Source organism: Lutra lutra, chromosome 7 (genome assembly GCF_902655055.1).
Source record: "Lutra lutra chromosome 7, mLutLut1.2, whole genome shotgun sequence".
NCBI lineage: Eukaryota > Metazoa > Chordata > Mammalia > Carnivora > Mustelidae > Lutra > Lutra lutra.
Window position 1 is genome coordinate 73,905,716 of NC_062284.1, and position 25,650 is coordinate 73,931,365.

Consider the following 25,650-nt stretch of genomic DNA (forward strand, 5'->3'; position numbering starts at 1 on the left):
ATCTAGCAAGTAACATTCATTGATTAGAACCCTAATCCTAGCTGCAGCTTCCTTCACTCCCATTTTTTTTCACCTACAGGAATCTCCAAATTGGTACCAAGGAAGCAGGTCAGTTTTATCAGGCCCCATACTAGCCCTGGTTGAGAATTGCTGTTCTTTCTTGACTCTTGGCTGCAACACCTGTGTGGGACCTAAGGTGGAGGAGATGGTGGGTAAATTTATCTTCACTTCCCCAATTAACTCACTGAGAAGTGCTGAAGTGAAATCTTGAATGTAATGTTCCCTCATGAAATCCTACTCATCCTTCAAAATTCAACTCACACGTCATTTCCTCTGTCAAGACTTCATTAGGAGGGGTTTGATATTCTGTTATTCATTAATTCGACAAATATTAAGTCCCTATTGTTTATCAGGTACCATGCCAGATGCTGGGTGTACATCACCCATTAGTCTGTACCCTACCAACTATTAAATGTTTTTTACCTCAGCCCTGTATTGATGGGTTGAGAGACATGGCTCCTGCACTCACAGAAGTTACAGTCCAGTGTTCTTTCATGCTTCTGTACTTCTGATATACCCACCATAATACTTAGCATTGCTTTTATTTGTTTTTGTCTCTCCCACTAGTCTGTGAACCTTTCAAAGATAGGGACTGTATTCTAGTTGTCTTTGTAATCTCAGGATCTAGGATGTATAAACACTAAGTAAGTGCTTGTTGGAGAGATGGATGAGAGAATGGGAGTGAGGGAATGATGGATTTATGAGTGGATAAACAGATGGATAGATACATATAAAACTGAGAGTACTTGGTAAGGCACCAAGGGAAGGAAAAAAGGAAGACTTCAAAATTTCTCCTATTGTGGGCAGTAGAGGAGGTTTCACTTAGGGAGTTAGAGAGCCAAGGAATCTCATATGGAAACTTTGCCTCCATATTTTGGGGTGATACCTGTAATACATGATAGTAAGCAGTTCACACTCAGAGAGTAAGCTGTTGTTTAAAACAGTGATCTGATTGATCCTCTCAGGCGGTACTTCTGCTTAGAGCTTCCTCTTTTTTTCTTTTGCAGGTTGGCCACACCTCGACCAGTGGGCATTACTTCTCCATCACAGTCAGGTAGAGAACATTTGTTTGCTCAAATATCTGTGTGAGATGAATAAATCTCCTTTTCCCATATAGAAGATAGTTTTCTCTCAGAGACTATAATGCAATTTTCCTAATCTTGTGTATGATATGAGAAGAACATACAACCAGATACCCATTTGTGCTGGGTTGGTTAAGCAAGGCAGGGCATGACATGGATGGCAGCTCTTCATTCCTCACTTGGTTTTCTTCCAGTCACTCCACGACTCATTTCTCAGCATAGCAGCCAGATGGTCAGGTGAGTAGGAAGCCTACCCAGCCACATGAAAACTGCTGGCAAAAGTTGGAAGATAAAAAGAAATACCTAGATATGGCAGAGGTAGGGACTGAGGAGACTTTAGGTCTATGTCAAGTTTCAACCCAGTTTGTTTTCTTTTTGTCTCACCTTATACAGTCGGTCCCCCTCTGTGGAATCTATCCCTTACAGAATGTCTGGCTTTAGTAGCTTGGGACAAGTAAGTAATATTTACCTTCTCTTCCCAGATTGAGATTTCCAATGCTAAATGAAAGCAAAGATGTCAGGCAAGAGTATTAAGCTTATATTGGTTTTGGTATAAATTATCCAATGCTATGCCTGGGCTCTGTTTTTGTTTGGCAGTGCTAAAAAGAAAAAAATGTTAGAAGCTAACACAGAAAAGGGTGCCAGAGTGGCTCAGTTGGTTGGGGCTGGTTTTGGCTTGGGTCATGAAATCTTGAGCTCATGATCTCATGGGTCCTGGGATGGAGCCCCATGTGGGACTCCACACTCAGTAGGCAGTCTGCTTAAAAGATTCCTTCCCTCTGCCCCTCCCCCAACTTACTCACTCACTCTAAAATAAATGTCTTTTTAAAAAAGGAAGCTAACACAGAGAATGAATGGGATGAAAGTAGTGTAAATGTTCAATGGCTGAATTAACAGTAATAATTCATTTTGAAAGTAATAGTGTATCCTTCTTGGACTAGCATACCTATTCTGGCAGAACAACATATGCTTCAATGTGTAGATATAGAGAAATAGCAAAGAATACAGAAGCCAGAGAATTAGGATATATTTATTAATTGATGTTTATTTTTTGTCCATCAGGGAGCCAGAGGCCTGCAGGGAAGAAGCACTCCCAGGGACTCTTATACTGGTGAGAAGGGGAAAAAAGGGTCAGAAACCAACATATTTTGTGCAGATACCAGCAGATTTCTGGTTTTCTCTATAATTATGCCATTATGCATTTTCCGTGCATAAGATAATGCCATTTGTTTTTTTCCAGACACTGATTCAAGGTATCTAGATATATATTACTAGTTTTCAAATAATGATATTCCTGTTCTCAAACTAATAAGGAGAAACTTTTTTTTGAGCAATAGAAAGTCATTGAAAACCTCTAGTTGGGGCATCTGGGTGACTCAGTGGGTTAAGCCTCTGTCTTCTGCTCTGGTCGTGATCTCAGGGTCCTGGGATTGAACCCCGCATTGGGCTCTCTGCTTGGCAGGGAGCCTGCTTCCCCCACCCCCTCTGCCTGGCTCTGCCTACTTGTGATCTCTCTTTCCCTCTCTGTCAAATAAATAAAATCTTTAAAAAGAAAAAAAAAAAAAGAAAAGAAAACCTCTGGTCAAAGACAGAGGGTTAACTTGAGTAAATAGATTTGGATTTTTTTTAATTGCCACAAGATGGCAGTAGAAGGTAGGTCTAAAAGGTAGGTTAACTAGCCATGGATTATGTTAACCTGAAGGGTATCAGGCTTCTTTACTGTGTATTAAACTTAAAAATATTCCAGTGAAGAATACCCACTTAATGTCTTGTCTCTTTCCTCTTAGAACTACTTTTATTATTACTATTTTCAAGGGTATTATTCAGTCCATAGAGAATATTTAATGAGAGAGGATTTCCCTTTCTTTCACAAGAGGCAGTTGTGAAATTTGCCTATTTCTTTCTGGATAACCATTTTTGAAAAACACCAAATAGTTTCCCTCCAATTCTTTCATATTCACAATTTGAAAAATGTAGACGTTCTAGAGAATTTGTCAGGTTAGTAGTAATAGTCTCTCTTTCGTTCCTGATTTTAGTTATTTGAAGCTTTCTACTTTTTTACTTTTATTTGGAGAGCCTGGCTGAAGACTAGCCAATCTAGTTGAACATTTCAAAGAAATTACTTTTGGTTTTGTTGATTTTCTGTTTTCTGTTCTCTATTCCATTTGTTTCTGCTCTAAGCTTTATTTCTTTCCTTCTGCTTGTTTTTGGTTTAGTTCTCTTTTAGTTTCTTTTTTTTTTTTTTTTTAAGATTTTATTTATTTGACAGAGAGAAATCACAAGCAAGCAGAGAGGCAGGCAGAGAGAGAGGAGGAAGCAGGCTCCCCGCCGAGCAGAAAGCCCGATGTGGGGCTCGAACCCAGGACCTGGGATCATGACCTGAGCCGAAGGCAGCGGCCTAACCCACTGAGCCACCCAGGCGCCCCAGTTCTCTTTTAGTTTCTTAAGACAAAAGGTTGGATTATTGATTGGAGGTCTACATTTTTTTTTTTTTTTTTTTGACAGAGATCACAAGCAGGCAGAGAGGCAGGCAGAGAGAGAGGAGGAAGCAGGCTCCCCAAGAGAGCAGAGAGCCCAATGCAGGGCCCAATCCCAGGACTCCGAGATCATGACCTGAGCCGAAGGCAGCGGCTTAACCCACTGAGCCACCCAGGTGCCCCGGAGGTCTACATTTTTAATGTAGACATTTTCAGTTACAAATTTCACTCTAAGCACTGCTCTCATTGTGTCCTATAAGGTTTAATATTTTCTGGCTTTGTTTTCATTCGTCTCAAATTTTTTTCTAATTTCTTTTTTTATTTTCCCTCCTTTGGACCATTGGTTATTTGGCACTGTGTTGTTTAATATCAACATATTTTTAATTTTCACAGATTTCCTCCTGTTACTGATTTTTAATTTCATTCCATTGTGGTAGGACAAAATACTTTGTATAATTTAGATACTTTAAAATGTATGGCCTCGGGCTCCTGGATGGCTTAGTCAGTTAAGCATCTGCCCTTGGCTCAGGTCACCATTCCAGGGTCCTGGGATGGAGTCCTGTGTTGGGCTCCCTGCTCAGCAGGGAGTCTGCTTCTCCCTCTGCCCCTTACCCAATTTGTTCTCTTTCTCTCTCTAAAATAAATAAAATCCTTTAAAATGTGTGTGTGTATGGGGCGCCTGGGTGGCTCAGTGGGTTAAAGCCTCTGCCTTTGGCTCAGGTCATAATCACAGGGTCCTGGAATCGAGCCCCACATCGGGCTCTCTCCTCAGCGTGGAGCCTGCTTCCCCCTCCTCTCTCTGCCTGCCTTTCTGCCTACTTGTAATCTCTGCCTGTCAAATAAATAAAATCTTTAAAAAAATAAAATAAAATAAAAAATAAAGTGTGTGTGTGTGTGTGTGTGTCTATAAAACAACAAAGTCTTAGGAAGCAAAGGTGCAAGACTAACAGAATCCAAGAGAACTAGAGGAAAACTACTAGACCTTAGTACCCCACTTTCAGTAACAAATAGAGCAACTAGACGGAAGATAAGCGATGGAATAGAAGATTTGAACATTATATACCAACTAAATCTAACAGACTTCTTTAGCAGTTGAGCTTCTTGGAAGTGTAGATTTTTTTTTTTCCATCTAATTTGGGAAGTTGTCAGCCATTATTTCTTGAAATATTCTTTCTGCTCTTGTTCCTTTCTTCTTTTTCTAGAAATCCCATAATGCATGTGTTGATAAACTTGATGGTGTTCCACCAAGGTCTCTGAAACTCTTTTCATTTTCCTTCATTATTTTTTCTTTCTCTTCCTCACATTGGATAATTTCAGTGGACTTCAAAATGCTTTTTTTTCTTCTGTTTGTGCTGATGAGCTGCTCTAGTGAAGTTCTCATTTTTATACTTTTCAATTCCAAAATTTATATTTGGTTCTTTTAAATATATTTTTCTTTATTAATATTCTCTATTTGCTGAGATACCATACTCATACTTTAGTGCTTTAGACATGGTTTCCAAAGATATTTGAGCATATTTAAAATAGCTGATTTAAGGGTACCTGGCTGGCTCAGTTGGAAAAGTATCCAACTCTTAATCTTGGGGTTGTGAGTTCAAGCCCTACCTTGGGTATAAGATTACTTGAAAATAAAAAATCTTTAAAGAAAAGAAAAGAGGGGCGCCTGGGTGGCTCAGTGGGTTAAAGCCTCTGCCTTCAACTCAGGTCATGATCCCAGGATCCTGGGATTGAGACCCGCATCGGGCTCTCTGCTCAGCAGGGAGCCTGCTTCCCTTCCTCTCTCTCTGCCTGCATCTCTGTCTACTTGTAACCTCTGTCAAATAAATAAAATCTTTAAAATAAAAAGAAAAGAAATATCTAATTTAGGGCTCAGCTGGTTAAGTGTCGTCCTTGAGCTCAGGTCATGTTCTCAGTGTCCTGGGATTGAGCATCATGTGGGACTCCCTGTGAGGGAGCCTGCTTCTCCCTCTCTTCCCTGCTCATGTCCTCTCTTGCTCTCTCTCTCTCTCTCTCTCTCAAATAAATAAATAAAATCTTTTAAATAAAATACCTGACTTAAAGTCTTTGTCTAGACAAAGTCTAGGCTGGGCTTAGTCCAATGTCTGGGCTTCCTCAAGGACAGTTTCCATTGATTGCTTTATTTCTTTATATGGGTCATACTTGTTTATATACCTCGTTTTTTGTTGGAAATTGGACATTAATATAACATGGCAATTCTTGGAATCAGATTCTTCCCCCTCCCCATGGTTTTTTGTTGTTGTTGTTCTTGCTGTTTATTGTTTAGTGACTTAAAAAATAATTCTATAAAATCTGTATCATCATGTGGAGCCACCAAAGTGTCTATTCAGTTAGTTTAGTGGTCAGCTAACAACTGGACAGAGATTCTCTTAAACACTTGGAACCAGTAAGTCTGTCTTTGCTGAGGGTTTCTGTAAATGTGTTGGGGTTCTCTTTCAGCACTTAGCCAGGCAACCAATCTTAGCCTTCAACCTGCTTGTATGACCTCAAGGTAAGAGATTGGGGCCTTTTCAGGTATTTTCTGAGCATGCATATAGTCCTGCATATGCATATGTTCTAGACTCCAAGAATGTATTGTTTTCAGAGTCCCCACCAACAATTCATTGCCCATCTCTTCCAGCTCTTTCACATTAGCCTATTATTTGCCCCAATTGATATTCACATTCTCAAGCAGCCCAAACAAGTGCTTCTAATTGTTTACAACAAACACTCCTGGGGAAAAGGCTTTTCACAGGTGATGAACTCTAAGCTCCAAGTCCTGATGAGTTTGCGCTCCAGGTCGGATCAAATAAAGTCAGCCTTGCAAGTGGAGTCTTCCAGTTGCCACTGGACAGGTCAAATGATTATTTTCTGGGAATGAGGCTTTGAAAGAGTTCCAACCCCATTCCATCCCCACGATGATGCCAGAATGTTGGTTTTCAAGGCTACCACGGAGCTGGAGGAGAAATGGGAATAGGGGAAGTTAAAATGCCACAAAGTTCATTGTTCTTAAACTCATTTGGCTATTATTGTGGAATAAATGTTACCCAGACTGCTTCAAGCGCTTTGTTAATTTACACAGTTCTGAGAAAGTTGATTCTGACAATTTTTGCCAGTTTTCTCATTCCTTTTATGGAGAGAACTTTGGAGGTCTTTATGCATTTTTTGCCATCACTCTTAACGAGTTTAATGACCCTTTGTCTTTAGCCATTCTTTCTGGTAATTACCATCTTAGAGGGGAAACCAAGCACAGATCTATTAGAGCACATCAAGGCAGTAATGAATCCTGGTCCACAGATTAATGAAAGAGATTGGGGGGGGCTGGGTGGTTCAGTCCGCTAAGCGTCTGCCTTCAGCTCAGATCATGATCACGGGATCCTGGCATTGGGCCCACATGGAGCTCCCTGCTCAGCAGGCCCTCTGGGTCTGCTCCTCTCCCTGTTTGTGCTCTCTAAAAAAAAAAAAATATATATATATATATACACACACACACACACACACACACACACACAAAATCTTTTTTTAAAGAGAGAGAGGAAAGCACTGCTAGGTGATTTGTGAGATTTTTGACTTAATATTAGTCCCTAAGCCTAACATAACTGAAAATCTTTGGTGTCCAGTTTCTTTGCCCTGGTCCCAAGCATACCTGAACGAATCTCTTCTCTAGTTCATGGGTTATCTCATAGCTTCACTTTTATGTTTTCCAGAAACCCCTTCACCAGCTTCTACTCATAGCTTTTCTTATAGGTAAGAGATTATGCTTCCTTTCACTGGGAATCTCTTCACACTGACATTCTGCCAGCAGTCCTGGGGTTACTTTTCTACTGGCTTATACCACTGAAGTTTAAAAATCTACCTTGTAAACAAGAGAGCATTTAATAGTACTGTGTCTTATATATGTCCAAATTACTTTCAGTCACAAGCAGGGTATTTATTTCCTGTCTTGTCTAAATATATAGGCTCTCCCTTTACATGTACTTTTTCCCTTTACCTTCCTTTTCTCTGCTGATGCTTCTTTTTCCTCTCCTTAGGCCTTCACCTGCTTCTTCGGGACAGGGGATTTTTTCTTTTAGACCATCACTAAATGGTGGGAATTCAGGCCACACAAGAGTCCTCACCCCCAACAATTCAGGTATGTTAAATAACATTCCCAAAGGAATGGAGCTAACCATTGACATATATACTAAATAAAGATTTTCAAGGTGAAAAGAAGTTAAGAAGAGAATGGACTTAATAATCTACTTAAACTGCTTAGCTAAGTGTTTTTCTGACTAGTGTTCTACAGATTAAGACCTACCTATTTACCCTGACCCATAAGTAAAACTGCCAAAGAACTGCCCAAGGGAGTTACCTTTCACCATTCCAATTCTATCCTTCAGGTCAGAGGGAAAGCAGAACTCCACTAGAGAGTCTTCCTGGTTTCCAGCTACCAGTTCAGCAGGTGAGCCCAGGCTAATCTAACTTGCCTGCATATGAAAAACACATGGTTAGGCCTACACATGAAATGCCTTTTTGGTTTCCTGTTAAGGTGGTAGAATATAACCGGTGGAAAATGACACAGGTTTCAAATGTGGTAATCATATGTTCACAATCTATCAGGATGGTCTCAATTTCAAAAATTCTATCCTACTACAAGATTAGCTTCCTAGTTTGGGGTTTAAAAATTAGGTCACATGGTAGTGAATGGCTTTAAACTGAAAGGTCTCAGCCAGTGTGAACTAAGTGTGTAGACACAATTAACATTCCCAAAATTTCCACAAAAAAATATTTCAATGGAATAGATCTTTTGGGTAGAGGTACTGCTCGAACAAGGAAAAGCTATGTGCACTTCTCTAGACATGGTTAGAGTAATGCTTTATAAATTTACGGGACTCTGATACGATATAGGCAATAAGAGAAAAAGGGTAGGAACAAGAAGAGAGGTTTGTAAGGAGCTCTACATGAAAAGTCTAGTCTTGCCTTTTAAGTTGTCTTTTATGGCCCAGGTTTTGAGGATATTTAGGCCCTTTTTCAATGCCAAGCTCCTGGTGACCCCAAGAACATCCTAAGATAGGTAGTATTTTGCTCTTGTATTCCAAATGCCCTTTATTTTCATTGGCAAAAAATTAGGATCTAAGCCCTAAGAGGCAACACTGGGGAAATAACATCCCTAAGATCCTCACAAATGGAGAGGTTAACCTACAGATGAGAAAAGAATCTACAAATATATGGCCCCTAATTGGATCCTGATTGAAACAAACTGTAAAAAAAACCAAAAACATTTATGAGAAAGTTGAAAACTGAACACCTCTTGGATATTTGATATTAAGGAATTGTTAATAGTTTACTTTTGTAGGCATAATGGCTATTATAATTATATTTTTAAAAAATATAGTCTACCTTTTGGAGATAACATACTAAAATATTTAAGGACAGGAAGTTAAATGATTCTCTGGGGTTTGCTTTAATATAATCTAGTGGACATAGGAGAGAGAGAGGAGAAATGAAAGAAAAACTGGCTATGAGTTATTTGTTGAAGTTGGGTGATGGGTACTTATCAGCTCATTATACTACTTTACTTTTGTATTTTTTGAAAACTTCAATAATAAAGTCTTTTTTAAAAAGTTATTAAAGGGGGGCGCCTGGGTGGCTCAGTGGGTTAAGCTGCTGCCTTCGGCTCAGGTCATGATCTCAGGGTCCTGGGATCGAGTCCCGCATCGGGCTCTCTGCTCTGCAGGGAGCCTGCTTCCCTCTCTCTCTCTCTCTGCCTGCCTCTCTGTCTACTTGTGATCTCTCTCTGTCAAATAAATAAATAAAATCTTTAAAAAAAATAAATAAAAATAAAAGTTATTAAAGGAAGTGTCACCTCCCCAGAGGCATAATCCTGCCTCACTGCTAATCCTCTCTTGGCATAGTCTCCAGTTTCCTCTCCATATCTTCCAAGATAGTTGTTTTTTTTTTTAATATTATGCCTTATTACCATAAGACAATAAATGTTCTAAGATTTTCATAATTAGCAACAAAGCCTTTGTCACACTAGGTGTATCAAATCTTAGTTTGGAAAAGTTAGTTCATCACACAATGGAGAAAATATGGGGCAGTAGCAGTGGTGACCTGCTGTCTTGATAAACTTCATGTAATGGTTTGAGGGGGCCTTAATTATCCTTTTTGTTATAAATGCCCATATCTGCCTTCCTTCCCTCTGCTGCAGACTCTCTACGAACAGAGACAGATGGGATTAGCCAGGTCAAGAGAAGCATGGACTACTTCCAGATAGATCGTCTTCAAGGTCTGATCTAAACATGTTGCTTAAAGAAGGCCTATAGCATCCAATACCCATTAAGTGCCTTGGAAAATGTCTCCCTACCTTGTTTCCTGGTTTCACTCTCTTGACTTTTATGATATACATCCTCTATTACCTTCTAGGAAAATAGTTAGGCATTATATAAGGCTAGTACTACAGAAAGATGTTTAGATCTCTCCCACACTCAAATAGCTCTCTCATTTCCTGCAACTTAAAGGTTGTAAGAACAATTCTTGGCATCATTGGGGGCGAGAGGTAATATACTCATTAAGTATGGTTTATTTCTATATTTCATTCTTTCAGCTTTGGATATATTCTTCCATTTCCAATGTTAATAAGCAACAACTCTGTTCCTAATTTATTATACTTATGTTGCTTATTGTTTCCTCTATGCCTAGTTAACTATGTTGATTTTCCTTTGAGACCCAGACTTTCAGCTTACTAAAGTACATAGATAAAATAAAGGTGTCCTTTTATTGTTATTGCAACTCTATTGGTTTTATATTACAAGCTCTGAATGGTGGAATGGGCAAAGACCACCACAACTTAGATGAAACCTGTATTCTTCTTTGGGTACTAAATAGAAATGAGGAATTAAATGAGTCAGCCACTGGCAGGGAGACCATAAGCAAAAATATTGAAAAAGTGTAAAGATAGCAGACATCTGCCAGAAATAAATTAGGTCCTGGAAATGACCCTGAAGCTGAACTAGGATTCCCTACTCTTTCTGGAACTCTGAGTTTATTTATTTATTTATTTATTTAAAAAATTTTATTTATTTGACAGACAGAGACCATAAGTAGGCAGAGAAGCAGGCAGAGTGAGAGAGGAAACAAGCTCCCTGCCGAGCAGAGAGCCCGTTGTGGGGCTTGATCCCAGGACCCCGAGATCATGACCTGAGCTGAAGGCAGAGGCTTTAACTCACTGAGCCACCCAGGCGCCCTCTGAATTTATTTTTAAAGGCATTTCTAGACACCTCTTCTGGGCAAGAGCCTGTGCTGTAGCAGGTACAGGAAACAAATCTGCCCAGTGATAGATGCTAATACACTGCCTTTCAAAGTTCTTGTTCCTTTAATTTTTTTTTAAAGATGTATTTATAATTTTATGGAGTGCATGTGCGCATGCAAATGGGAGAAGAGACAGAATCCTCACGCAGATGCCCCACTTAGCACAGAGGCCCCACTGAGCGCGGAGCCTGATCTCATGACCCATGAGATGATAACCTAAGCCAAAACCATGAGTAGGTGCTTAACTGACTGAGCCACCCAGGTGCCCCAAGTTTTGTTTTCTTAATCTACCTCAATATATCCTGCTGTTAAAAAAAAAAAAAAAAAAAAAGTATACTAAATCAGAATGTTAATGGATTTGGCTCCATTAATCTCTAAACCATAGAAGTGGCAAAGTGGAGGAGAGAGAAACAATTTTATTTGTGGCCTTTTATTATTATTCTAGCAATTTGGGGCTTCCACTCTTATTTCTAGATGGTTAACCCATTGAAATCTTTATATCTGACTCCATCTGATGGAAACCATTCTAAAGCATCAATAATCAATTCAGTTAAAGACCTGGGTCCCTCTTCCCCAAGACAGATCCTATAAAGAGAGGAAAGTCTCAATTACAGACATAAATTGAACCAACACCAAAAAAGATGAAATATTAGTCTCTGTCAAGTTAGGCAGGAGGGAGTTTCAGGTTTGTAAAACCAAACCTGGAACCTACCGCATCCACCTTCTGAACAGTAGAAACCATCCCTCTCCTCTATTCCTCTGTAACCTAATTCTACTTTTTAAAAGGACATTTCCCCTAATTCCCACATCCAATAAATATCCAGTCTAAATTATTCTCCACCCAATTATTAAACTTTTCATAAGCTCCATGGGGAAGATTTACCCTGAGACAAATAGTGAACAGAATGGGGACTTGGAAAAAGATTAAAAAAAAAAAAAAAAAAGTACAAGGCAAAAGTGGTCCCAGTATCAGAAATGAAAACATTCTGCTACCTGTGCAACTCCGTAACAAGGAAGGTAAACCATACAGTCACGTTGGTTTGCATTAAGGAAAGACTAGTGATGAGACTGGGACATACTAAGACTCTTAGCTGTATTATACATGGACTTGTGCTCAGAAGAGAAAAGGGGTGTGAGGCAGCCTTACATTCCAGGGAAAATGGTGGGACTGGGGTCTGCACTGGAATCATCAATTGAATCAAAATTCTTTACTCTTCTTTTCCAGTCCTCCTATAGATGTATGGCCAAGGTCTGGGCTTTCCATAGCACACTAAGGGAAAAGAACAGCAGACATGAAGAGAGCAAAAAAGCCTTTTCCCAGCCCATGGTTTGGACCAGATCCTTAGCACACTCTTCACTGAGACGAGAGGACTGATTTCTGCTCATCCAATCCCCACCTCTCTTTAGATCCTATGGTCATCCTCCCTGGTCCACCCTCACTACATCCCCAATCCCCCAACCTCAAGAACACAAAGCTTTTCAGTTCTTTGCCACAAAGTAATTTAAAAAAATGTGGTTTCTTTGTTTAAACAGTTACTAAGTTGGTTCATCTTTTAGTAACAGACCTTCCCTCCCCTAGTCCCCCCCGACTCAGTCCTGTATGATCACATCGTCATCATCATCATCCTCTTCCTCCTCCTCCTCTTCATCCTCATCATCTTCTGGCAGTTCTTCCTCCTCCTCTTCCTCCTCTTCATCTAGACAAACCACCACCTCAGCTGGCTCAGGTAATCGAGAGTCAAACCAATCCAGTACCTGCTGGGTGCTAAGCCTTGATGCCTGACTCAGTTGAGGGATATCACTTTCCCGTAGCTGTTGATGGGCTGCCCAGTACCTCTCCAAGGGTCGTATATCCGGTGGGGGTGGGGGGTTTGGCAGAGGTGGTGTCTCAGCCCATTCATTCAAGGAGCGGGTTGAAGGTGGGGGTGTGGGAATTGCTGGGTCCTGGAAACTAGAGGCACCAGGTACCGCATTGTCCCGAAACCATTTTAGTTGCCCATGCTTCAAGGCATAGCGTGTGTCACCAAACCACTGAATGATCTCAGGTCGAGGTAAACCAGTGATCTGTTCTAATTTATGGTAATCCTCACGCCGTGCCCATTGGCACTGTAAAAAAAAAGATTTGAGGATAGCCAGCTGCTCTTTGGTTTTGCGCTTGGTCTTTCGCTGGCGTTGCATATCTGGGGAAAGGTACTCTGCAGGGCCAACCCTACCTGGTACTGAGTTATGTCTTAGCCCCTGGGGCCAAGCTGGCTCCAGATGTGGGGGCAGTGCCTGTTCACTGGGTGACAGTGGCTGTGAGATACAGCCTAGTGACTGGAGGGGTTTAGAGGTGGCAGTAGCTCCATTAGCCAGTACCGGGAAAGTGGAAGAAGAGGTAGAGGGAGAAGGAGTCATATTAGATGTTGACTCCTGCTTACAACTACTAGCAAGTAGTGAGATTGGTGGGGGCTTATCCCGAGCATGTGGCTGGTGGACAGCTGTGGAGTGGTTCCAGGAAGCAGAACCTAGGCCATGTGACTGGTGGGGACCCCTCCCTGCCTGCTCCTTAGAGAAGCCACTGCTTTGAAGATCCTGCCAAAAATCTGATTGGTGGGGGAATGCCCCACTGCCAGGTGCCATCAGGGGTTCCTTTGCTTTCTGGTGACTCAGCAGCTCTGAGGACTCCTCAGGTTCTACCTTCAATCCTTTCATTTGGGTGGGCTCACTAAGAGTCAGGGGTACTATTCCAAGACCCACTTGTTCTGGAGGTGGCAGTGGAGGAGGCACCTCCTCTGGAGGCCGCCCTGCATGATGAGTAAAAGAGAGAAGGGATTTGAAATGGAGCTGGTCCCGATGGTAGACCACTCGGGCTCGAGTCTCTTCTATTTCTTCAGATGACCAGCTAATGCCACAGCGGAGGCGCTGGGCCATGAACCAAGTCTTGACTTTCTCCATCTGCAGCCCATAGCGTAAGCAGAGAAGGGCAATGTCTGCTAGACTGGGATAGGGAAAGTAGCTGAAGGTTTGTAGCAAGTGTTCATTGCCATCCAGCTCACTGGTCTGGGCTGCTTGGGTCCACACAAGCTGTAGCTCCTCGGAGATTGGAGGCAGGCAGATGAGCCCCGCTGGGGAGCTATTAAGACTGCTGGCCTCTTTATTAGGAGGCATGGTGCTTTCTGATTTGTGCCCTTCAGAGATAGCTGTAATAAGAAGAGAAACAGCTCAATCACTGGGGCTCCTCTTTCAGCCTATTGCTCAATTTCTGCCAAACAAAATGCTGGACTCCAATACAATCAACTATCTATGTGTACCATGTTGGATTGCTTTTAAAGTGCTTTAGTAATTTCTCATTTAATTTTCCTAACTTTATGAGCCTGTTAAAATTCCTGTTGTATGTATGGAAAAACCAAAGTCCATAGAAGTTAAATTACCCCAAGTCACATGACTAGTGAATACTATCATCAGGACAAAAATCTGTCTTTAGAGATTAAGGAGGAAAACTCATCCTTATGTTGCCTTAATTTTTCTAATTCAAACTCACTTCATCCTCTAAGTCCATGGAACAGGAGTCACAAAATGAAATCTCAACCACAAAAACATGAAGTGCAGTAATCTCAAAACTGATGCAGATTGCTTTAACTCCTGGCAATTTACGATTACCTCTAGAATGTCGAGACAGGTGGGAAATACAAGAGAGGAGTATCTAGAAGGCAGGACAGCACTGTTCCACTGCCCAGCCCCCAGCCCCCTTTCCTCTTCCCTTCTTGGTGGTGGAGTCCTTCAGGGAGGGGAATGATAGTGCCTTTAAGCCCTAAAACCAAACCCGCTTTATTTTCTCTCTGTAGGATAAGAAACAGGTCAGGTATCTGGGATAAATGGGGCTTACTCCTCCTGGGTTTTGGGGTCCTGTGGGGGTAGAGAGGGGGAATTGTTTCCACCAAGTCATCCTCAGAACAAAGGTTAGCCCCTCCCCCCAGCCTTTGTCTCTTCCTATAGCTCAGTCTCTCTCTGGGGAGCCTGGAGAGCTCCCTCAGACTGTAACAGCCCCTCCACACAGGGCCAAAGGCCTGCCAGTCTTATCTCTGCAGCCCAGCTTTCTTCTCAGGGCCAGGTGGGCAGATGCACTGTGAATCAAAGCCAGGTCCTGCAGGCTCCCCAGCAGCACCACTGCTCCCAGGGCTGTGGGTGTGGGGGCTGCAGGGAGAGCCCCTGATCCTGCATCATGCCTGAAATACCTGCTCAGGTTACTTCCCAGAAAAGTTCTGCTGACCAGGTTTTAACTCAGCTCTCTGGATGGGTATTAGAAACTCTTTAACACATCTGTCACCCTTTACTGTTAGAGGAATCCCATCTGAGTTTATAAATATTTACCTCTGATATGTTAAGGACGGGACAGAATTCCTAGGTAAACACTACATGATGAACCGAGAAGAATCTCAAGTCCAGGACGTTATAGTACATAGTGGTATCAAGGGATTTTATATGATGATTAGAAAAATTTGGAAGCATTTTAATGAGTCTCCATTTCCTTTTAACAATCTGATCTATTGAACTGAAGGCCATGCAGATCCTAAAGGCTATACAGCTTGAAGAGAACCTGAAGAGGGTAAATGGAGGCAGCATGGCACAGTGGGTAGAAATGTTATCCCTGACTAAGGCCAACCTGCAGTCTGAATCCCAGTTCTGCCACTTACCAGCTATATGATCTTGGGCAAGCTACTGAACTTAAAGGAGCTTTAGTTTCTTCATGTGTAAAAAATGTACAGTGCTGCATGTCTATAAAGCTATATATTTTTACCAGGAACCTACTATGTGCTAGGCAAGACCTAACACAGCTCTTGGGGTGGGGGTTTGGGGTGAGGCAGATTTGAGATTAACTGCAGCTCCACTCCTTCCTAGCGTGTTGCCTGTCCTTGGGCAATTTATTTAATCTCACAAAGCCTTAGTTTCCCCTCAGAAAGAAAGGCGGTCGTAACAGCACCTTCCTCCAAGTTTATGGCTAAATGAAAAAAATGCAGTTAACGTGATGCCTAGAACAAAGTAAAGGCTCAATAAATGGCAGCTTTTCTCATTACTTCAGCCTCACAGGGCGATTCTGATATAAGGGAATGCCATTCTCTTCCTAGACACGGAGAAAAATGAAGCAAACTGCATTCTTTAAAATCATTGTTTTCCATCTCTTTTTTCAGGGTCCTAATTCTAATGAGTAGTGGAGAAAACCAGGATATCCATGATTTTATGCCCTTTACATTTTGGGAGTTGGATATCATTCCAGAATGGATTATGCTGCTTTAAAAAAAAAAAAAAGTATGAAAATCACAGCTTTAGGTGAATTGAATCTGTATCTTGGGTATAAATCCTTTTTGATTGCCAGATGAATTGCCAATGCAGTACTAGCTCTACCTTTACCCTCCAGGTTCATCCCAGACACACCTGAGTGGCCTGTGAGCAACTGCTTGCACAGATGGGTGCTAAACCACCATTCAGACATTGTGGCCCACCAGGAATACCGCAACCTAAGCTGCAGAACACTTTATGATTGCAGCACTTGACATTTACTTAACCTTATTTGTATCTGTTTTTTAAGGACACAATTATACTTTAGATAAGAGAAAACTGTGGCCTAAGGAATAAAGCAGTCCAGCTAAGGATGAAGACTGCTAGACAGGAAATAAGGCAGGCACAGCTATAAGCCTTACAAGGAAGCATTTTGTTTTCATTCATGTGGTTTGCTATCCTCCAGATTCTCATGGTATCAGTTTGATGTTTCAGTATAACATACAGTAATGCAAATACCGTATTTGGGGTACTGCATACATCCAGTTTTCCAATTACACAAAACAAACTGTGGAAGATTTCCTGATGTAGAGTGGTGGCTTAAATCAAGGCACAGCTAGCTGTACAGCTAGCTACCTGGTATCTCCCTGGACGAATTTGACATAGGAAGAAACTACAACCGGAGAGTGGCTCATGAGAACTGTAACAAGGAGAACAGACCCCACATTAATCAAAACCACAATGAAGACTCTACAGTGTCTTGTGTTCTTATACCTCCATTTGGAAAGGGTAGAAAAAGAAGGGAATCAAAACTGGAGAAATAAAGACTCCTATGGGCAGAGATGGTAGTGATGATGGGATTACCAATTCTGAATAATTACTAAATTTGTATCCTTATTAAATATATATGCCCTACCACTCCCTCAAATAGCTAGTAAAAAATATAATGAGATATATATATATCTCATATATAGAGGATAACACCCTTCGTTCCCTTTGGGCTTTCCATACCTGTGGACAGATGGCAGAAAAGAATGGACTAACTTAAAACTTCCAGTTTGGGTGTATATACAATCCTAGGAAAAAGAGGTGTTCACAACTTTAGGGTTGATTCTAGGCTTATGGATAAAGCAGGAGACAGTTCAAATGAGAAACTAATGATCCTGCAAAATTACCCTGTATCTTTATTCAGAGAAGAATTGGAGTACTGCCTGAAATGTGTTTTGGTGATAAAGTTTTAAGGGCCTTAAAAGAATTTTCAGTGGTATTCAACTTACGTGCTTCTCAACTTTTTTGGGTCATGAACTTCTTTGAGAATCAGATAAAGGTATGGACCACTCAGGAAGTTATGACTACCCCCACCATAAACATCTAAACTTACACATTATATATATAATCTCAAAGGATTCACTGGCTGCCCAGAAGCCCAATTTAAGAACCTCTGCCTTATGTCCTTCCAACTTAGTAAAAAAAAAAAAAAAGGAGTGATGGTAATTGCTTAAAGAGGAACATAATGCTTGATGTGAATGAATGGAAAGAGTGGATGGAATACTCAAGAGAATTTAAGTCTAGAAGGGACTGGATACTGGTGATATTAATTGGAGAGAGTGGAAGGGAGAGAGGTGTTCAACTGGGCCAGGAGCGTGACTTAACTGATCCACTGGGTTATATGACCAACACCCACAGTGTGCTATATACTAGAGGATGGTAGGCCACTCTCTAGTGTGCCAAAATCATCTGTTTCCTTCAGCTGCCCTATGAGCCTGGACCAGTTGCGGGTGATTCCCAACCTGTTTATGCCTGTTTTTTCTTTATTTATATAATAATATAATTAAATATCACATAAACCTATGAAAAATTAGTGAGCTAAAAATTGTTTCTATGAAAACAAAGTCAAATGTTAAGGTGTTGTACAGTTGTTGAATTGGGAGTAGCAGGGAACTGTAAAAGATTAGAGGGGCAGGGGACTTAAAAATCTCAAACGTATTCTGCATTCACATTGCTCCAAAAGTGTGTAAATTCTCACTGCATTAAAACAAAACAAAACAGGGGCGCCTGGGTGGCTCAGTGCATTAAAGCCTTTGCCTTCAGCTCAGGTCATGATCCCAGGATCGAGCTGCGCATCAGGCTCTCTGCTCAACAGGAAGTCTGCTTCCCCCTCTCTCTCTGCCTGCCTCTCTGCCTACTTGTGATCTCTGGCAAATAAATAAAATCTTTTAAAAAATAAATAAATAAAACAAAAAAACCCTTGAAATCATACATTAGAGGCAGTGGCACATTAGCATTACCTGGGAAATTTAAACCAGGAAATCCTCCTTCGTATTTTGACTTAAATTAGTCTGGACTGGGGCCCAGGCATCAGTACTTTTAAAAGTTCTCAGGGTGCAGCCAGATTAGAAATTCGCTTGTGTAGTTTATATGGAAAGACAACTGGGAACTCCAATCAGCAGACTTACACAAAGAAAACGCCTGGACACTACCCCAAAAGATTGGTGCAATGAACATACTTTTAATGACAATGCTTAAGAGATGTATGCATCATTTAAAAAATTCCCAAGTTTAACTGGCTTTTTTCAATAATTGCCATTTACCTGTCCTACTCATATAATATAAAAGGGCTTCAAATGTATGGTGAGAAGGAGATTCATATGATAAAAGATCTCCTGATCTGGGCCCACGTTACCAAACAGGTCTCAGCTTGAGTCTTTCAGTTTAGAAGTCTCAGATTAGGACACAAAACCAGGAACCTCTGAGAACTCGGGTTCTCACTTTTTTGGTTTGTTTTCTGAGTATGGTTGGGTAGGGGGTCAGAAGGCGCAGTTTCTCCCAAACCTCTCATTCCCAAATACCACCGCTTCCCAGAAGTAAGACCAGGTTTCTGTACGTGTGTTGAGGTCGCCAGGAGGTAGTCGTGGGGGGAGGAGGAGAGGCCTGGGAAGGAAACGTTTCTCCTATCCTCCATTTCGCAGGCAGTCTATAAGGCTCCAAACTGGGTCAGAGAACAAAAAGTTGCTGCACTTGGGGCGATGAGCCCCAGGGAGCAGCCGAATCTCAATCCTCCCCTCGCGGGGGGGGCGTCCCAACCCAGCCTTCCCCTCCTCCCTACACACCCACTCACCCTCCCCCAGTTACAACAGGGAACCGAAAAGTCCAGAGGAGAAAGGAGAGAGAACAGGGAGACTTTGAGCCTAGAATTCTCCAACACCCCCCCCCCCCAGCGCGGGGATGGGGCTCCGGAGGTCGGAGATATTACAGGGGCTGGGAGGGGAAGTCGAAGGGGCTGGGGATCACTCACCGCGGTCCGGCCCGGGCGGCGGCTCCCAGCCTCGCACCATGGGCCGGGGGGAAAGGGGGAGAAAGGGCAGGGGGCCTCCGCGGTGGGAGTGGGGTTCCCGCCCGGTGCGGCCTGCTCCAAGCCCACCCGCGCGGAGGGCCGGGACCGGGACTGCCCCCCCTGTCCCCGAGAGCGCGCCCGTATAGCCCAACCCTGCTCGAACGAGTTGGAGGCGGGGCGGATGGGTGGGGTGGGCTCCAGGGGCGGTGCCAAGGTGGCCCGTGTCCCGATTGGTGGAAGTAGGCAGGCGGGCACCGGCGGAACGCACTGGGCCGGCCATTGGCTGCGTGAGTCTCGGCTGAAGTCGGTTATTGGCTGGGTGGGCCTCAGCCGGGGTGGCTATTGGCTGCTTGGGGCAGGGAAGATGTCCCCCAGGGCCAGGGTGCTGTGAAAGGTACCTCCTCCCACCCCTACCGCCCCCTACCCCCCGCTTTCGACCTTTCCGCGCCGGACCTTCGGAGTATGCTGAGCCTTGGTCCTCCCGGAATTGCCCCCAAGGAATTCACAGGAGTTTGTTCAGTTGTCCAAGACCAACTTGCAACTACTCCCCATTTGTTCCTCCTGAAGGAAGACTTTTTTCAGCATCCCCTTGTCAGCCTTACACGCGAGTAGAGCCAGAGCGGAGCCGCGCCTGCCCTGCCGAGGGCCGTCAGCAGCGTCACTGTAAACGAAGCGCCCAGAGCAACCGGGAACTTGTTCTCCAGATGGATCAAATGTCTTGCAGCCTGAAAGACGAGGATCCCAGCAGCCTGGCCCCTTCAGAACACTGCACAGGTGTTCCCACGGACTAAGTGCCGGAAGCGGGCACCTGTTTGGGACCTCCCCCCCCCCCCCGACAATCCGACCCCAGGCCCACCTCTCTGTCCCAATGAGGAGGACCTGCCTCATATATTTGAGGACCTTGATTTTCGCTGTCAAGAAAAAGATGGCGGGGCGCCTTGGTGGCTCAGTAGGTTAAGCCTCTGCCTTCGGCTCAGGCCATGATCCCAGTATCCTGGGATTGAGCCCCACATCGGGCTCTCTGCTCAGCAGGGAGCCTGCTTTCCCTCCTCTCTCTGCCTGCCTGTCTGCCTGCTTGTGATCGCTGTCTGTCGAATAAATAAATAAAATCTTAAAAAAAAAAAAAAGATGGCAACAAAATGGGACTTTTCACCAGAGTAGTCACAAAAGTTGTGGGACAAAAGTTAATATATTTGGAATTTGGGCCAAAGCTTGTATATTTAGGATTCTCGGTCTTTAGACAAAAACTTGGAAACAGTACTTTCTGAAGTGATTCTCTTGTTCTCATATGCTGATCTTTGAAAAAGTCTCTTTTTGCCTTTAGGTCACTTAATAGTTTACACAACTAAAATAATTTATGAAACAATTTCAGACTTTGCTCTGTATCCCACGGACATCACTCCCCCCCCCCCCGCCCCAAACCAATGCCCGCTATGGATTCTTTATTGCTCCAATTTAAGGTCTAGAGCACTTTCATGGTTGTCAGACATCAGAAATGGTTTTCAACTTCAGCATTGAGCCTCATGTTAATTATGCCTATATTTGTACCTGCCCACCTCCCAGCCCCATTACATTCAGTAAAAATTTCAACCTCCTAAGAGCCAGCTCTACAATCTTCACATCAGCAAAACATAGGCGTAAACAAAGGAAAGATATATATACTCAGCTTTAGAGTTGGAAACTTCTGATCCCTCAGGGTTTAAGCTAGGGCTCGTAGTACATAACAGACTTTGTCTTAAATCATGACTATTACCATGCCCCAATAGTTTGTATACAATAAAAGAAAAAGTGAAATATTTTAGGCAGCAGCAGCCCTCAGTTTTCAGTGAAGTTGTTCTCCCCATAATCCAAACAAATAACAAGACTGGGTTGATTGGAAAGAACTCATGATTAATCTGGCTGGAAAGCCAGTCAATGTCTGCGAGAACCTAGTGTCTGCCCCTCTATAGGGGGATCAGTTAGGCACCCTGGGCAACACTGATCGCCGGCTTTTGGAAATAAGAAAGGTGGACCTTTTCTGCCACCTTTCTTGTCTCATTAAGACACTCACTCCTGAGACTCGGGAGTAGGGAGCAGAATTAAAGACAGGTTTAGGAGAGGGGAAATTAAAGGAAAGAAGAAACTCATCTACCCCTTTTATAGAGTGCGTGCTAAGCTTCCCTCTTTTTCTTTTTTTTTTAAGATTTTATTTATTTGAGAGAGAGAGAGTGCATGTGCAAGCAGGGGGAGGGATAGAGGGAGAGGGAGAAGCAGGCTCCCTACTCAGCAGGGAGCCTGATGTGGGGCTCCATCCCAGGGTCCTGGGATCATGACCTGAGCCCAAGGCAGACCCTTAACTGACTGAGCCACCCAGGTGCCCCGTGAAGCCTCCCTCTTATGTGGGTTTCACACTAAAACTTTAGAAGATGGAGTGGACTAGGATGTGGATTGGAAGAGAGGAATAGATGCAGGCTGACAATATCAGAGAAGGGAGGGCCCCTACCTCTAGCAAGACAACAAAACTTCTCAGCTTTTCCAGGGACTAGTGCTGAAAGAATGAGGACTTGTCATCCTCAATGTAGAGATGTTAATTCCCCATCTTTGGTGAAAATTCTCTCTTCCTTTGCATGGCTTAGATATAAGTAGGATTAACCAGAGGCACATTTACCATATACCTAAGGAAACTAAGTTTCAAGGTCACTTCTTGCACAGACCTCTCCCAAAGCACTGGAGAAGCTCCAGGGTGTGTTAATGTGGTCGTGGCTTTTTGTAAAATTTGAAAAAAAATATTTAACCTGAAACGCTAAGATTGATGTCTCTTTCCTTTCTGATTTCCCCTCCATTATATTTCTCCTTCTGTCAGGTGGCAGTGGAAAGGCCATGAGTATTTTGAGATTGGCTAGAGAAATGGAGTTGGGGATACGTTTAGTTTGGGTTGAATAGGTATATGACTGTGGTTTGCTGTAATTTCTGTAAATACTTTAATAGCCAGTATGGCGTTAGGGGCTGAACTATGTCGTCCATTCCCCCCACCCCACATTCATATGATAAAGTCCTAACTCCAGATACCTTAGAATATAACTATTTGGAAATAAGTTCTATAAAGAAGTGATGACATTAAAATAACGTCTTCAGGGATGCCTGGGTGGCTCAGTCAGTTAAGTGGCTGCCTTCAGCTCAGGTCATAATCCCAGGGTCCTGGGATGGAGTCCCAGATCAGGCTCCTTGCTTGGCAGGGAGCCTGCTTCTCTCTCTGCCTCTGCTTGCCACTCTGCCTGCTTTTGCTCTCTCTTTCTCTGACAAATAAATAAATAAAATCTTTTTTAAAAATGAGGTCTTCAGGGTGAGTCCTAATCCAATATGATTGGTATCTTTATAGTAGGAAATTTGGACACAGACATGAACATAGAAAAGACCATGGGAAGACATAGGGAGAAGATGACTCTAAGGAAAGGAACCTCAGAATTAAGTAAACCCTGTGGATATGTTGATCTCAGACTTCTACCCTCCACAACTGAGAGAGAATTTCATTTTAAGCCACCCAGTGGGTTGTATTTTGTATGGCAGCTCTAGCAGACTAATACAGATAGATTAATCCTAATGTCAACAATCCAGAGTATATTAGTCATTCCAAATTTGTAATGCTCTGAAATTTTACACATGTATCAAAGAGATTTGATAATTTTTTTTCAAGTTTGACAAAAATCTAAAAAATCATGTAACATTATCACTTATAAAGTGTGAAGGTGAAATTTTTCTAAATCACTAAGATTTTTTTTAAAAAGCAATCATGTAGGGGCACCTGGGTGGCTCAGTGGGTTAAGGCTTCTGCCTTCGACTCGGGTCATGATCCCAGGGTCCTTCGACTTGGGTCATGATCCCAGGGTCCTGGGATCGAGCCCCGCATCGGGCTCTCTGCTTAGCGGGGAGTCTGCTTCCTTGTCTCTTGTCTCTCTCTGCCTGCCTCTCTGCCTACTTGTGATCTCTGTGTCTGTCAAATAAATAAATAAAATCTTAAAAAAAAAAAAGCAATCATGTAGAAAACTGAATTACTTTTCTGTACTTCTTTTAGAAAACATTATAATAATCAATATGAAAAATCTATCAAGGAGCATGCACCCAAAAACAAAATTGTAAAAAAAAAAAATGCTAGTCAGGTAGGTAATTTCTAAAATTTGTTATTTTTCTTGATTTTTATTTTATTTTGTTTTTTTTTTAAGATTTTTTTTTTTTTTTTTACAGGCATAGATCACAAGTAGGCAGAGAGGCAGGCAGAGAGAGAGGGAGGGGGAAGAAGGCTCCCTGCTAAGCAGAGAGCCGGACGCGGGCTCGATCCCAGGACTCTGGGATCATGACCTGAGATGAAGGCAGAGCCTTTAACCCACTGAACCACGCAGGGGCCCTTGATTTTTTTTTATATTGTGGTGTCAGCTCCTTAAAAATTTTAATTTAGGGGGTGCCTGGGTGGCTCAGTGGGTTAAAGCCTCTGCCTGGCTCAGGTCATGATCCCAGGGTCCTGGGATCGAGCCCCACATCGGGCTCTCTGCTCAGCGGGGAGCCTGCTTCCTCCTCTCTCTCTGCCTGCCTCTCTGCCTACTAGTGATCTCTATCTGTCAAATAAATAAATAAAATCTTAAAAAAAATAAAAAAATTTTTTATCTTTTTCATTCTAAAGTTTTCACTTTAGTGCCTAATGTATTTATTTTTCTTTTAAAAGGCTCCAAAAGTTGTATTTCAGGCACTCCAAAACTTGGATCTACCTGGGACAAGCCAAATGGATATGGTGAGTTTCTGCCTCACTTAGGAGAAACATGCCTCACCATTCTATGCTCTGTCTCCTAAGAAATACAAAAGATGAGGGCTGACCAATCAGAACTGCAACTATTGAAGATTTGGGATAGCAAAAGCTGCAGTGGAGTTTGTGGAAGAAGGATTTCAGACAGACCTAGCACTAAACTAAGGTATGAGAGGCCTGGAAAGGCATTTTGGCCACAGAGGGACCTTAGGCAGTAAGCCACGGAGAAGAAACCTGGGAAGCCCTGCTTACCTCTCATTGGGTGTCTGCTCCTCATGCTGACTCTACCCTTCAACATATCTAGCTTCATAACGTAAGTGTAGGTGCTCTGCCATGACATCACAACTTAGGCCATTATGATGTAATGAGGAGGCATCTGATTATTCTCAGGCTAGACTTCACTATTAGAAACACTGTTTGAGGGGCACCTGGGTGGCTCAGTGGGTTAAGCCTCTGCCTTCGGCTCAAGTCATGGTCTCAGGGTCCTGGGATCAAGCCCGGCATTGGGCTCTCTGCTCAGCAGGGAGCCTGCTTCCCTCTCTCTCTCTCTCTCTCTCTCTCTCTCTCTTTCTCTCCCTCTCTCGCCTGCCTCTCTTCCTACTTGTGATCTCTGTCAAATAAGTGAAATCTTTAAAAAAAAAATAAAAAGAAACATCTGATTATTTTGTGGGTAACTGGATTCTCTCATTGTTCAGGTGATGTGGGAGTCAATATTATGTTAGAACTTGATCTTTTTCGAGGATGTCTCACTTAAATACCTGTTGCTCCATTCTGGATTAGACAGAGGTCTTTGCTTTTCCTCATCATATTTCCTATGCTTTGCCCTTTCCTTCAGTGCTTACGGAGCAGGATGTAACTTAGATGGCCCCCTTAAGGAAGAAGAGCCCCCTCCCCCAACCTGAGGGGAAATTTGGCACTTTTACCCAAGCTGTACCCTTTAACTGCACCAGGAACTGGTGCTGGGTGCCAGGGCCCTAAAAACTTTCCTACCACTACCCAATATGGTGGTGGGATTCTATTGCGGTGTCTTATACCAGGGCTGCCCAACTCCTCCATATCTTTTGCCCACCCAACTTTTACAGAGCAATAGGATACCAGCAGACAGATTTTTAAGAAATGAGATGACCAAGATACCAGGGGGTGGGAGAGAGGAATCTCATTTCTGGGTCTCTTGCCACCCTCTACCCCAAACAAACAATACTTCTCAGTATTTTATGATATACTTTTATGTTTCGACTTTATTTCAAGTATGAGGTCTTTTATCCAGAAGGGAGGGCAGTTACATGAGGAAGCTGAAGTGAAGCACAATACTCGTGGGTTTGGGGCCCAGTGAATAGGGCTGCACTGTGAAGAGGGTGAGGACACTCTGAGAGGGCC

General features: G+C 42.7%; 2 protein-coding genes across 10 annotated transcripts in view; one reads left to right on the forward strand and one right to left on the reverse strand.

Annotated features, from left to right (window-relative positions):
* The window catches only part of RNF212B (ring finger protein 212B), a 26,946-nt gene extending 16,583 nt beyond the window's left edge, over positions 1 to 10,363 (forward strand). The window contains exons 7-15 of one of the 3 annotated variants that reach the window (XM_047737829.1): positions 80 to 108; positions 1,068 to 1,114; positions 1,337 to 1,379; positions 1,536 to 1,596; positions 2,205 to 2,253; positions 7,324 to 7,363; positions 7,648 to 7,748; positions 7,996 to 8,057; positions 9,807 to 10,363. In XM_047737829.1, coding sequence (XP_047593785.1) covers positions 80 to 108; positions 1,068 to 1,114; positions 1,337 to 1,379; positions 1,536 to 1,596; positions 2,205 to 2,253; positions 7,324 to 7,363; positions 7,648 to 7,748; positions 7,996 to 8,057; positions 9,807 to 9,872 — 498 coding nt within the window. In that variant the 3' untranslated portion in view covers positions 9,873 to 10,363. Of the gene's footprint in view, positions 1 to 79; positions 209 to 1,067; positions 1,115 to 1,336; positions 1,380 to 1,535; positions 1,597 to 2,204; positions 2,254 to 7,323; positions 7,364 to 7,647; positions 7,749 to 7,995; positions 8,058 to 9,806 lie in introns of all 3 variants that reach the window. The other 2 variants (XM_047737828.1, XM_047737830.1) reach the window with 2 other exon arrangements.
* Positions 5,792 to 24,621, reverse strand: HOMEZ (homeobox and leucine zipper encoding). 7 transcript variants are annotated; one of them, XR_007128759.1, is made up of 4 exons: positions 19,461 to 19,678; positions 12,054 to 14,088; positions 7,968 to 8,082; positions 5,792 to 6,572 (listed from the first exon to the last, which is right to left on the reverse strand). XR_007128759.1 is itself a non-coding variant. In XM_047737825.1 (3 exons), the coding sequence occupies exons 1-2, from the start codon at positions 19,498 to 19,500 to the stop codon at positions 12,497 to 12,499; spliced, it is 1,632 nt and encodes a 543-aa protein (XP_047593781.1). In that variant the 5' UTR covers positions 19,501 to 19,678; the 3' UTR covers positions 5,792 to 6,572; positions 12,472 to 12,496. The 7 variants fall into 7 exon arrangements, 5 of the variants coding, with proteins under 5 accessions (XP_047593781.1, XP_047593780.1, XP_047593782.1 ...); XR_007128758.1 differs by lacking the exon at positions 7,968 to 8,082; XM_047737825.1 differs by lacking the exon at positions 7,968 to 8,082 and having other exon boundaries at positions 12,472 to 14,088.
* Positions 24,622 to 25,650: the final 1,029 nt, after the last annotated feature.

What these genes read in the sequence shown, in the direction of transcription:
- HOMEZ (XM_047737826.1), bottom strand. Translation starts at nt 24,613, where the DNA reads ATGTCATGGCAGAGCACCTACACTTACGTTATGAAGCTAGATATGTTG. An exon ending in GAGCAGACACCCAATGAGAG is followed by an intron (nt 14,089 to 24,525) that starts GTAAGCAGGGCT and finishes TTCTTATTACAG; the next exon opens with CTATCTCTGAAGGGCACAAA.